The sequence below is a fragment of the Manduca sexta genome, chromosome 16 (genome assembly GCF_014839805.1).
Source record: "Manduca sexta isolate Smith_Timp_Sample1 chromosome 16, JHU_Msex_v1.0, whole genome shotgun sequence".
In the NCBI taxonomy this organism is placed as follows: Eukaryota; Metazoa; Arthropoda; class Insecta; order Lepidoptera; family Sphingidae; genus Manduca; species Manduca sexta.
Genome location: NC_051130.1, coordinates 7,072,806 through 7,087,556, shown reverse-complemented (window position 1 = coordinate 7,087,556; position 14,751 = coordinate 7,072,806). Strand labels below are relative to the sequence as shown.

The 14,751-nt window shown below is 35.4% G+C and overlaps 1 protein-coding gene across 1 annotated transcript in view; it reads left to right on the top strand.

The window, feature by feature from the left end:
* Nucleotides 1-404: 404 nt before the first annotated feature.
* LOC115446247 (CREB-regulated transcription coactivator 3) overlaps nucleotides 405-14,751 on the top strand; it is a gene marked incomplete in the record, with an annotated part of 22,625 nt that continues 8,278 nt past the window's right edge. The window contains 7 exon segments of the mRNA XM_037439263.1: nucleotides 405-609; nucleotides 2,516-2,691; nucleotides 8,725-8,882; nucleotides 10,214-10,313; nucleotides 10,636-10,801; nucleotides 11,772-11,966; nucleotides 12,746-12,793. Of these exon segments, the coding sequence (XP_037295160.1) occupies nucleotides 496-609; nucleotides 2,516-2,691; nucleotides 8,725-8,882; nucleotides 10,214-10,313; nucleotides 10,636-10,801; nucleotides 11,772-11,966; nucleotides 12,746-12,793 (957 nt within the window).

Here is a 14,751-nt window from a genome sequence, read left to right as displayed (position 1 = left end):
TGATTAGTACAGAATAAAAAAATCTACATAAATAAAAAATATAAAATATGGCTCAGTAAATAAAGAAATTATTGTATAGGATATTATAAAATATGTAATTTGTAAATCACCGTAACTTCGAATACTTTTTAGTCTGTAGCAGCATTTATCAATTGAGAGTGAGTATTTTCTTTGTGTAAAAATTTCAATATTGAATAGGCTACGTATTTTTTTACATTAATTATTTTAAATGAATGCATTGGATATGATATGAGGGAGTAGCAAATAATAAAGATCATATTTTACTGTATTTCCAAAAATATATTAAAACAATACATTATAGTAAAATATATCAACAGAAATCGACTTTTATAATGTAGCACATCCCTAATTTTTTTAAGCGGCAATTCTACACTATGCTTGCCTGATGTGACAGCAGCAAGCAAGCGCGTTTTGGTTCTTCGAGCGCTGAAAATTGTGATGTAAAAAAAGAAAAATAAAAACTTATTGGCCATCATGGCGAATCCAAGGAAATTCAGTGAAAAAATTGCCCTCCACAATCAAAAGCAGGCGGAGGAAACTGCTGCTTTTGAAAAAATAATGCGTGAAGTTTCCGACGCAACCAATAAGGTATGTCGCCTATTTACTCAGACAATCGCTTCCTGGCCGTCAAAAGTGCCCGCCGACGTAAACAATAATCATTTCAGTATGCCTATTGCGCCTTAATAACTTATTCCACATTTTTATATAGTTTGTATACAATAACTGAAAGCTACACTGCGTTCTGTGTATATAGTTCTCGATTGTCATTGTCAATATGCAGGCATTTCATTTGGATGTACACAATAGCTAGTTACAAGAATATGAATGGCATAAATCAAAACAGTTGTAGATCACACGACTTCTTACTTCTATTTATCATAATAAATGTTAACATTAATGTTCCAATTGATGATCTGTGTTATGTTTTTTACAAACATTCATGTACAAGAAATAGTGTCATAAATATTATAGTGTTTGTGTTCATTTTCTGTTTACTTATATTTGACTGGTAAATGTGATAATAATGTAACTACTTCATAGAGGTATTGAAGGTACGTGATTGCAGGTTAATTCAAATAGCAGGCGGACAAGAAATAAAGCTCCACCCAAGCCCCCTGAGGTCAATGACTCATCTCTCCGACCCACACAGCAAGGCTTGGGCACATTTCGAAGTGGCTCTCTGCCAAATGTGGCTGCACCACAAGTCCCCACTACTGAAACGGAAAATGTTAAGGTTTTAGAGTTTGATCACAATTTTACCAAATATAAATGTATCACAGTAAAGTGGGACGGGTAATTGTGTCAAATAAAAAATATTGTTAAATAAAACCTGGACTCAATGACATTTTCCTATTCTATTAATGCTGTATCTGTTAGAAAACAGCATTAGTCATAATTACTTGAACCACTGTTGTACATCTATGTAGGTCTTCCATTTTTTCGTGGTAGTGGTGCAGTTGTAGCTGGCTGTTTTTTAGGAAACATATATTTGGTTTTTAATTTATTATGTTAAGTTTTCCCTTTACTGATTATTATAATTTAGTAAGTAATAATTCCCAAACGATTAAGCATGTTCAATGTGTATCTTTTATTTATTTTTTCAAATCAATTTTATATTTCAGGATAAAGTAATAATGTTTTTTTTAATGATATAACCATTATAATGATCTATTTCTATAAATATAAAGGTAACAATGTACGAAACATGCTAATGAAGTTAACACACACACTTTAATGTTACTAAACAGGATCTAATGGCTGTCATAATAAATAATTTAGCAATCACTGTTGAATTACACAGTACCAGAGCTGAAAACTGTTAAAACTTGTTATTTACATTATAACATGTGTTCTTAAATCATTTTATGTTAACATGACTTAGCTCATGTTAACTGGCTTCATCATATGGTCCCTTTGTAAACACTATAAGCATTGAGTAATTTGTATATCAAATATCATTTTCATGGTTGCAATTTTTTATGGTGTTACTTTTGTAAGAATGCCTTTATTATTGTTATATAATTGTTTTTATTATAGATAGAGATGTGCACAATAAAAATAATGTTTTTTTTTTAAATATGGTAATTGTAGGTTTATAATCCTTCCAAGCATTTTGTTTAAACTTTAGTCTTATCTTGTTTTAAGTTTACAATTTATATGGAATAAGTTTTTCTATTATTTAATATTGTGACTTGTTTATTGTTATTTTTTGTACACAAATGTTTTGTAGTTGTATTATAGTAGTGAAAGTACCATTGTCATTATGTCCACATTGATTTATAGAAATTGAGCATTTGTGTTATCAATACCCATGTTACTGAATGTATTTTTCAACACATCTTATTTTCCTGTTGAGCTTAGTTTTCATTATCCTCATAATGCTGGTGATACATTGGATGTATCAGTCATACATTCACATTGGAATGGCATGTATTGGTATCATGGATGTGCCGGTACATATCAGAGAGTACAACGTGAGTCTGTTTGTCGGCAGCCGGAGGAGACGACGCTAGTGACGCAGTACGGGCTGGGCGGCGGGCGCAGCGGCGGCACGTCGCCGGCGCGCTCGCCGGGCCAGCGCGGCCGCGCCTCCTCCTCCGTGGGGCCCATGCGCCGCCCGGCCGACCGCAAGCACGACACCAGCCCCTATGGAAGCACTATATATTTGAGGTAATTGGGCTAATTGTCCAGTGTCTAGACACTTATCGACGGTTGAAAGGCTAATTGACTTAAACGTCATTTTTTCCAAAAAATTTAACTACTAAAAAAAATATAAAAAAGTGCTGATTTAAATGTGTATAAATCTTAGTGTCGCTAAAATACTCTTAAAATACTCATGTTGAAACTTTTGTCGCGGTGTCTTGTTTGTGTTACACCCTGTGTCCATTACAAAGGGAGATTAGATCATTACATATCTGGTAGCAAAAAATTAGATTCTAAACTTGCATATATTTGATTTAATAAATGGTCAGGCATAATTATCAAGACAATGATATCCTACTTTAAAGGTCTTCAACATAAAAATTCTCACACATGTATAAAAAAAATTGTACAAAAACAATGACTAAATAATAATAAGTTATGAGCTATAAAATGTTCTGGAATAAAGATTTTGACTATAACACTCAGGAATAAAGTAGCTTCCAATTGGTGAAAAAAAAATCAAAATCGGTCCAGTAGTTTGTGATTAAGCTCTACAAACTTACAGTCACAAACTTTTTCTTTTTATATTATAGCTTTTGTGCGCGACTTCGCCCGCGTGAAATGTTTTCCGACATAAAAGTCTCGCCATATATTTTCCCGGGATAGAAAGCAACCTCAGTCCTTCCTTCCCAGGGTCTCGAAACTATCCGTACCAAATTTTATCGAAATTCGTTGGGTATTTTCTGAGTTTATCGCGTTCAAACATATGCGGCGGGGGACTTTTAAAATATATTTTTTAGATATTTGAAGAGGAACAATGTCGTCATACATGATTGTATCTTTATCCGATTACGCAGTGCACGCATCGGAAGCTCTCAAAAGGATTATTTTTACCCCGTTTTTGTATCATTTCTCGTTGATGCTCCGCTCCTTTTGGTAATAGCGTGATGTTATATAGCTTATAGCCTTCCTTGACAAATAGGCTATCCAACACCGAAAGAATTTTTTAATTTGTACTAGTAGACTCTGAGATTAACGCGATCAAACAAACTCAGCTTTATATAATAATATAGATAATAACCTTATCCTTTGAACAAACAATTTTGATAATGCAGATCAAATACCAAAACCCTTAGAATTATAATAAGTGTTCCTAAAAAAAGGCCTACTTATTAAGTAGTTACATCGCATCCTCGCATTTTGTATTAAACAACATTGGAAGAGCTTCTGTGTTCTGACTTCTGACCGTTTGACGTTCGCGCCATTTATCGTTTTATAAATCATGCCTAGCGCTAGATTTTTACCTTCTTGACCAAAGTATCGATATACCCCCTTATTCATAAACGTTTTTTATCTAAGGACGAAGTAAAGCTGTGATAACAAGCTTGTTTCTCAGTGCCCAACGGCACTGAGAAACAGAAATAGGGCCGTTGTGATTGGCTATTATTGTTGCATTTCAATATTAGCCAATCACAACGGCCCTATGTCTACGCACTGAGAAGACTGCCATGCCGTCAGCACTGAGAAACAGACTTGTTATCACAGCATTACTCGGTCGTTAGATAAAAAACGTCTATGAATAAGGGGGATAGTGTTTAAAACAGCATGTAAATGAATATTCACGAAGCTGCTATAAAGTGAAAGCGAAAGTCCTATCAATCGTTATTTTATTTCATACTTCTATAAATAAGTTCAAACTTCTATAAATATCTGAATAACGGTACTAGTTGGAAACAGTTATCTTACAGTTAATTTTTTACCAATAACAAGTCTTCATTAAAAACATAATAACTTGCGTCACATCTCACTGGAATGACGTCAATCACTTTTTAGCAAATTTGGGCAACATTTCTAAACTGCAAAAAAAATATTTACACAGCAATAGAACATATGAGAAGTGAATACTCATGATGTTAACGCTAAGAAAGGTATTAATATGTACCAAAAATATCTTTGGTATTCGATATTTTTATTGCAAAATAATCTATACTATTATATAAAGCTGAAGAGTTTGTTTGTTTGTTTGTTTGAACGCGCTAATCTCAGGAACTACCGGTCCAAACTGAAAAATTCTTTTTGCGTTGGATAGCCCTTTGTTCGTGGAGTGCTATAGGCTATATATCATCACGCTATACCCAACAGGAGCGGAGCAGTAATAGCTAATCTCAGGAACTACCGGTCCAAACTGAAAAATCTTTTTGCGTTGGATAGTCCTTTGTTCGTGGATTGCTATAGGCTATATATCATCACGCTATACCCAATAGGAGCGGAGCAGTAATGGCTGATCTCAGGAACTACCGGTCCAAACTGAAAAATTCTTTTTGCGTTGGATAGCCCTTTGTTCGTGGAGTGCTATAGGCTATATATCATCACGCTATACCCAATAGGAGCGGAGCAGTAATGGCTGATCTCAGGAACTACCGGTCCAAACTGAAAAATTCTTTTTGCGTTGGATAGCCCTTTGTTCGTGGAGTGCTATAGGCTATATATCATCACGCTATACCCAATAGGAGCGGAGCAGTAATGACTAATCTCAGAAACTACCGATTCGAACTGAAAAATTCTTTTTGCGTTGGATAGCCCTTTGTTCGTGGATTGCTATAGGCTATATATCATCACGCTATACCCAATAGGAGCGGAGCAGTAATGGCTGATCTCAGGAACTACCGGTTTAAACTGAAAAATTCGTTTTGTGTTGGATAGCCCTTTATTTGTGGAGCGCTATAGGCTATATATCATCACGCTATGACCAATAGGAGCGCAGCAGTAATGGCTAATCTCAGGAACTACCGGTTTGAACTGAAAAAATCTTTTTGTGTTGGATAGCCCTTTATTCCTGGAGTGCTATAGGCTATATATCATCACGCCATGACCAATAGGAGCGGAGCAGTAATGAAACATGTTGCAAAAACGGGGAAAATTTATTAGTTTTGAGAGCTTCCATTGTGTGCGCTGCGTAAACGGTTAAAGTTATGCAACAATGATGTATGACAGGATTGTTCCTCTTAAAAAGTTCTAAAAAATATATTATAAAACAAAGTCCCCTACTGCATCTGTCTGCCTGAACGTGTTAAACTCAAAAACTACCTAACGTGTTAAGATGAAATTTGGTATGGAGACAGTTTTAGACCCTGGGAAGAACATCGGGCTCCCGGGAAACTACCACTTTTATAACGGAAAACTTTAGCCTGAAAAACTTTAAAACGCGGGCGGAGCCGCGGGCAAAAGCTAGTAATTATATAACTGGAATTCATGGTACAATAATAACTGCAAATTGGTCCCCCAATCAATATAAAATTGGAGGTGAGAATGGAATAAAATGTTTTTTCACTTCATTATTTACATAGATATGTATCGGATATATCGGAAATATTTCTACAAAATTTACAACTCTCTAGAAAGCATAGATAGTAGTAGTATTAGGTTTGTAGTGTAAATACACACTGCATAGTGACGACATTGTCTATGGGTCATATAATCATTTTATTTCTTTCTATTTTATGCAAGCATTCGCTGGCATGCGCGCGAGAAAAGTAGTGAATAATGCTCACTAACTAAAAGTCACCGTAAAAAAAAAACAAAAAACGATTGAAAAGATTCGGAAAAGTAATTGTCTTGTAAATCAATAATATTACGCCTCTTAAAATCTGTGCAGGGATTCCTGAAATTATCACAAATGATTTTAAAAATCAATTTTTCTTGTCCGAATCGATTATGCTTTTGGTAACTATTAATGTCTATTATTATATATGGAATGAATGAATGAATGAATGGGTATATATGCCTTCTTATTATGAATAAACATTTTAATAGGTTTATTTATGAATGCTATGAGTATAGAATGGAATTATAAAGACAAGATTTAAAAAAAATATTTTAATTTAATGTTAGATACCTATAGACTCTAGTGAAAGAAACTATTAAAAACACGTAAAATAAGAACTTTTACACGAAACTTATCATTATGATAAGATGTTTCACAACTCCGAAAAAGAATTGATTAAAAATTCTTGTAGGTGTTGTAAGTGTTAGACACAATTTATAACAATAATGATAAGTAATAAATCAAGAATTACCCAGAATCTATATTTTAAGGATACAACTGCGACCATGCGGTTATTATAGCACAGTACACAACAAGGGGCAGTCCGGGCGTATTTCAAATAACCCAGTTATATTGAACATGTTTCCTGTTCATCTGTCGATGCCAAACTTAAAACAATTATTATTAAATATGAATGAGCCTTCATAGAATGGATGACAATGAGGAGTGAATTAATATCAGTGACTCACGAGTCGCTTTACCTCTTGGACCATACAAATTGAACAATGTGTTTATGACGCGATGAGGAATTCAAAAATTCCGTCATACCACTCGGTATAAATGTAATTATTTTGTAAGCACTTATTATTAGCTTTTGTAATAATTAGTAAAAAAATATTTGAGGAACGTGATGTTTTTGGATTTAATGTATTTTTTTAAGTAAGTAAATAATTGCGGAATAAAAATACTGATAAATTATGATTATTTTATCAAAGTTTCTTTGTATTTTTTTTAACAGGTAACATTACAGGCTCAAACGATGTAAAATTGTAACTCTGTAAAATGTAAGGTCGACCAATCAAAAAAATGTTGTCTTACGACGATTTTCAAATGTTTTTTTTCTTTACTGCGACTACATCGGTTGTCCCGATTTCTGAAAAAACTACTCTTAAGAAGAGCCCCAATTTCACCTTTTCAACATGTGTACGGTGGTCATTATACTAGTATTTATTGTAAATAATAAAATAAAATTTAAAGTTTAAAATTTCCTCCATAATATTACTCGTAGCTATACACAGTAGACTTATTCATTCCATTCTGCCTCCATGCAGGCGAATCTGCGGGTAAAAGCCAGTGACATAATTATCACGTTTTTATACTTAACAAATTTATTATTAAAATCATCTGGGTCAGTCTAGTTTATCAATAATTATGTGACGTTAACGCTCATCATCGGAAGATCAATGAGGCGTTTTTCTGAATCAAACTCAATTAAAAAACACATATGCGTTACAATTGCATCACATCTCGGTACATTTAAAAACCGAATTATAGGTTAAAATGTAAATTTTGCCAGTATCTGAGTCATCAGCTGCGCTTTTACCATTAAAGAAACCCAGTTTTACAAGATCAAGATTTTACAGATCAATCATAAAATTAACTAATATTTAAGCAATAAAAATAAAAACCGTTAACATTCCTTTTGAGTTGCAGTTTACCTTATTTGGCTTATGCCTAGTATATGGTTTTCCCGCCAATATACGTACTGCGCAAAATAAGAGTGTACGCGAATGAATTGAATGAAGCGTGTAACGAGTATGCTACACATTTTTTAAATGCTCGCGCGTTATAGTCGATTAGCGGATCGTATTATGCAACATCGGCTCACTTGTCATCTATTATGTTCCTTTATTATAATAAGTTCCATAGCATTATCACGGTTTTAAGCATTTCCACTGCCAAATAAGAGAAAAGGTATGCGGAAGATTATATGCAATTAACACTGATTTTCTTCTTTTTATAATCTGCGCTTATTCTTCAAATAAAATAAAAAATATAAATCTTTATACATATAATTTTATTTCATTCAACAATGTTAATAAAATATGGTAATATATAAATGAGAGGTTCGCCTTTCGCCTGAGTAATATGAAATGATTTTAATGCTTTTGTATTTAGATAACTACCGCAGATTTATTTTATAACAAAGACATTTTTATACATTATAACAGTAACATACTAATTATTATAAATGCGAAATTAACTCTGTCTGTTTGTTACGTTTCACGGCTAAATCCAGTGTGGCGAATTTGCTACGGAGTAGTTTAACGTAAAAAAAGTACATAGACTACTTTTTATTATAGCAAAAACATAGCGAACCACCACCTACATTAGGCGGTAAACAACTTGAACACAGTTTTAGTGTAGCTACACTTACATACAAATAATCCTCTGATCACGCGGTAGTATAGTCAAGTATGTTTGCTGACTACTATAATAATGGTATTTGTCGTCAGCCCGCCGCCGGACAGCAACTGGCGGCGCACGAACTCCGACTCGGCGCTGCACCAGTCGTGCGGCGAGCAGCAGGCCGCCGCGCAGCCGCTGTCGCCGCACCACACGCTGCACTCGCACGCGCACCCGCATCTGCACCCGCACCAGAACCATCGGAGAGGTAAATGACATACTATGCTGTCAAAAAAAAACTTCATTTAAAAGGCTATTTTTTTTCATTCATATTTATTTATGAAGTTATCAAGAGTGTACATCATTTAAAATCTAACAGAGACTTCAATAATAAGCCCGCAAAATGTCCGAAAACTAAAAAGAACTGAATACTATCTTGTCAAGTCAAGAATCACGATACGTGCGAAACAAAGAGATAGCGCGATATTTTAAGAACCCGCACACTCTTATACATATATGAAATAACTACCCCATATATTTTACCACTTTTATTGTGGTTTCTCAAAAGAGCTTTTATTTCGTAGTTATTGATGTTGCATATAGAAAAACTGACAAAGTCGAACATAATAAAATATCCTATTTCACCTAATGAAGCTATGCTAACTTTACAAAGTTGCACTAAAGCTAATTTTACTAATTGTCCGATTTGCCTATTCATAATGATAATATACTACACTAAATTCCAACCACTAGTTTCTGATATTAACATTTTCAAACAAACTTTAGCTTTGTAGATTTCGAATGTAAATTTTCAAATTCGACTGCCTTGGTGGCGTAGTTGTAATGCATACACGGTACGAGTACGATTACCTCGCTGATGTCCTAGGTTCGAAACTCGAATTGAGCAAAATAATTTGACTGGATTTTTCCATCTTAAAAATTACTCAGTCGCAACTCGGAGTTGGGAAATTGGCGTTGTGATACCCCCGTACCTCGGAAAGCATGTAAAGCCGTTGGTCCTGCGCCTGATCTCTCTCCGGTTATGTCGGATTGCCGTCTCACCGAACTATGAATAGTGAAGGACCAGAGAGTGTACCTGTCTATTGCGCAAACACTTGTGCACTATAATATCTCCTGCGTCGTTGCCGAAACTCGGCTAGGAGGAATCATTCAAATTTATTCAATACGCTAAATTAACACACTTCCTTATTAACCGCAGTGAATGACACGACAATAGTAATGATAATAGTTTTTATGAGTGTCTTAATCACTGGCAGCCACACACGGCGCCTAATCAGTTGACATTGCACAAATAAATTGCGTGCCCTTATCTATTTATATCATCGCTTCATTGGACTAGTGGGCTTAGGTTATTACAAAATAAAATTGAATACCCTAATTTGAATGTAAAATTTTGCTTAATCACCAAAAATATTAACATCCCAAATTTGATTAATTTCTGATACACTCATATACTGTATTTAGATTAAAAAAAAAACTTTTCGGACACTGCAAAATGTCCTCAAATATAGGAATAACGGTATGTATGTCTACCCATGTTATTTATATTGTGATATAACTGTTTGTACTCTATTTCAGCCGGCGACATGCATCTAAACGTATTAGGAACACTGGGAATGAATCCGACGAATCGTCCAAGGTCGTCCTGCGAAATACCTAGAATACCAAATAATAACAAGTGAGTACGCAAATTGCTTTTTAAGCACTGTGAAGTAATACATATTCGTAGCACGCAATCGATGCGTTCATATGTTTATGTATAGAATTGCGATCAATGTGTGTAACAGTATTTTTTTGTAGTATAAACCAGTTATCGGGCTTGATGGTGTGATCTTTACCGTCCATTAAGATCCACAATATCATAAGCCATGATCACTTCCGCCCTCAAGGAAAAGAATTTAATTCTTGATAAGTTGATTACAAATTACAATATAAGTTAGTGTGCAGTTCGTGTCTGTGCTGATTTAGATTGTTGTTGTACACGTGTTGCGCGTGCGCAGTGTGTACGAGAGCGGGGGGGACGGCGGCGGCGGCGGCGCGCTGGCGTGCGGCGAGCTGCAGGTGCCGGGCGGCTCGCTGCCCGACCTCACGTCCGTGCACTTCCCGCACGCGCCGCCCAACTACCTGCCGCACCGCGCCTCGCCCGACTACCACCACAACAGATACGTACGTACACTGCATAGTTTTAAAACTACACTCAAGCCTAAACAGCTCTGTGATTTTGTCCATGTATGTTTGTCAAGACAAAGGAGGAATGTAGGTGCTATAGTTATGATTCCGTCCTCCTAAAATTTTTAACTAATTTAGGCAAATAAATGTTCTAGACATCTTTAAATTGCTGTCGTAGATTATATTAGGAGACAACATATGTATTAAGGCGTATTAATTTTACAACACAAACAATATATAAAATTAAAAGAACCAGACGAGAACGTATCTTACGATAAAAAATTGGATGATAGCATAAAACAACGAATATCACTATTTCATATAAATATGGTTTTGTTCCTCATACGTAAATTATATGTTGTAGAATTAACGTCTCTAAAAAAGTGTATAGGACACGCGGCGCAATTTATTAGTTCACCGTTTTGTATATCATGTTAATTATTTATTTAAAAAGTTATATGTGGGTATTTAATTGATCTTTGAAGAAAATAAAAAAAGTATGGAGAAAAGGAAAATAGGGATATGGCTCTAACATTTCTCGCAATTACATTCATTTATCAACAATTTGATTACAGCTAACAGAAAAAATTTCTTTGTTAATCGATATTAACAAAGATCTCGGCGGAATTATAATCATAAGGTTGACTTTTAATATAGTCCAGTGTCTATAAAACTCATGGGTTTCTGGCCGATGAAGCACATTAAACTTAATATCAGTGGTCTTAGTTTTTGTTTGATGGTTAATTCGATTGAGGTGTTTCCAGTTTGATATTTTGGTTTTCCTAAGCAGGTAGAATTAAACAAACTTTCTAACCGTCTACCGTCTTAAGAGTATAAAAATGTACAAAGGGGAATAAGTACGATCTGTTGTATTGTATTATGCACTTGCCATGATGTGTGAGCGTGGAGCGTTATGTCGTGCGTGCGAGTGGCGTGTACTGTAGGCGGCAGTGTGTGCACTGTACAGTGGGATGTGACGGGGCCGCACGGTGCGCAGTCGCAGAGCCCCGCGTCGCCGGGCGGCGGCAGCGCGTCGCCGGCGTCGGGCTCGCCGGGCGGCGCCGACCCGCTCGCGCACGCCCACCCCGCGCACCCCGCGCACCACGGGCCGCACGTACCGCACGCACCGCACGCACCGCACGCGCCGCTCTACGACGCGCAGGTGATGCTCGACCCCACGTTTGCGGACACCCTTAAACCATCGTCCTAGTTGTTGACTAGCCGGTAACACTTATCCGGGGGCTAAATGTACTGCTCAATTAACGAAGGAACATACGATAGGTCTTTTTATTTCACCTGCTCCCATATTGAGAAGTAAGAGAGATATAACAAAAAAACTCCTATTAGAATGATGTCGAAAATGCCATATTGACAAAGTATTGCCGCAAAAATTAGGACATAAGAAAACTTATTGCTATTCCTAAAGTAATCGACTACCCAACAACCGGGATGTGTGAAGCAATTAGAGCTAACTTCGTGTCACTCGCGTATTAATGGATGCGGTAAAACTGGCTGTGTTGATGTCTTGCGTGTACGATGTGTAGCAGTTTGTCACTAGTGACTAGAACTTGTTTGGTTAAACAGCACTAGCGTACCAGTTGGTAATGCGATACATGAGAACTATACGTGAATTAATTGCAGTAAATTATCATCTAAACTACACTATCTCGCCATCATTCTTTTGAATGAGTAGTGACTCTCAGCTGGGTCCTTAGTATGACAGTAACGGTCCCGCTCGTGCTGTGTAGCCACTCGTATAGATAGTGCCGGCAGTAGCGGCGGCCAGCCGTCACGTCGCGCTAACACCGGCTTGGACAGTCGTAACACCTCGGCCTGGCGCCGGCACCTACTCCTTCGATAACGTGACTTAACATTTTTGTTGTTTTCGTTTTGTTTGTTTTTATTTTGCTTTCTACACGAGACATTTTTTGTTTATTTCAGAATCACTTATCTGTACCAAACACAAATAATTATCTTCATCATAATAAGGTTCGTTTTCTTTTTTAACCTTCTCTTAAATTTTATCCATTTCATTTTTTCTTACTGGCTTTGAGTGCTTATAATGCTGATCATCGACCTCACCGTCTGGTTTGATAGACTGTTTGGTTTTGACCCGATTGGGATCTTATTTCTATATTCGTTTTACGTTGGAGCTTCGATCAGCATTCGACATTTTGCATGAATCTCCTATGTTTTGGTAACTCAGGCTGAATTCGGTGTCATCGTCTGTTACTAACGCAGTTCTAATGTTTTACTTCTAACGGTTTTCTTTGCTCCCATTTTGGTATTGATATTACATATGAAAAATTAAAACATTCAAAACGTACTAAGCCATGCCAGGCATATAATCAACATTTTTGCTTGACACGACTAACCACATTACACACAAAAATGTACTTACATCGTTATGCTTTTAATTACTTTTTTCTTTATTCTGAAGCAAGATATTTTCGTATACACTAACCATATGCCTACAGTATGGTTTAAGCGCTTGCAACAATATAATTGCTACGATGGACGCCAGCTTTATTTATTCTTATTAACAGGCGAAATGCTATATCGCTATTATGATTTTCTCGACACATCTAGTAATGTATGATCGACATAAATAAAAATTGTATTAATAGCTATAACTAAACTTGTATACCTAGGAAGACCGTAAAATTCAATTAAATAATGTAATACTTACAGAATAAAAATCTCAAGGAAAAAAATGAAATATATTTTTTATAACTATGAGTGTAGTTTTTCCCATCATATGCATTTTTTATTTAAATAGAATAAACGAACGAATAAGAAACGTTATTATATACGATCATATTCGCCCAAGAAAAGTGCCTGTTAAATAAACGAAAACTTGTAAGTGCGTTGTTAAACCCAAAAAAAATGAAGAGAAGGAGAAAGGCAGTATTGTGGATCGTTTCCGAACATGGAAAATATTATTACTGTCAAAATTGTTAAGGAAACGGCTTTTACTCTGGGGGTACGCGGGGGCACGGAGTACTCCCAAAAGAAACTTCGGAAATATCGAAAAAAAATGCCACTAAAACGTACAGAAGAGGGGGTGCATATACAAATATTGTGGACTTACAATATTAGAATTGAAAAAAGAAGTGACAAAAAAGCCTGGGTAAGGATATAATGCAGGTTACTCATTATATGGTGTCACCTCGGTTGAGTCGGCTATTCATGCTGTGGAAGTTGAGAAATTTCTATCAATGGGAATGTTATTCGCCACTGCCGGAAAATACTTAATGCATTTGTTTTAATATTGACCACATCAATTATCCTATGAAGACGTTATTTTGAATAATGAAACGTGCATATATTCTGAATAAAAAAGACAAATACAAAATATGTTCTCTAATATAATCCTCATTTGAGTTATAAGTCTGCGGTAAGTATAATTTAAAGGTATTGAATGAATGTGGTTTGCGTTCTGCAACACCCACAAACTATCATTGTTAATCTCAAACAATGCTTGTACTTTGAATGACATATATGCGGTCATCACTATTGAAATATGTGGTATAATTGTTCATAATGTTTTTTTTTAAAGATTTAGTTAGGATATACTTTTTTTTAGTTTCTGGTTTTATGCAGAGATTACGAATGAAGTCCGAAATCTTTTTTTTTTCTATGTATAATACTTTTTTCAAAAATCAAATGTTTTTTTTTTCGTAAATACCATCATCCTATTTCAACCAGTATTTAAAATGTCATAAACGAAAACTATAATTTTAATGTAAAAGTTCAACTGTTAACCTTTATTTGACCAAGTCATAATATTATAATTAACAAGACCTGTTTATGTTTTGCATGACACAGGTATTTTATTTTTAAAGCCTGTAGCCATGCAATTATAGATAAGTACTTAAAAATGTGTTAAAATATGTAAAGCATAATATATCTATACATATAAAACAAAGTCTTCTTTTCTGTCTGTA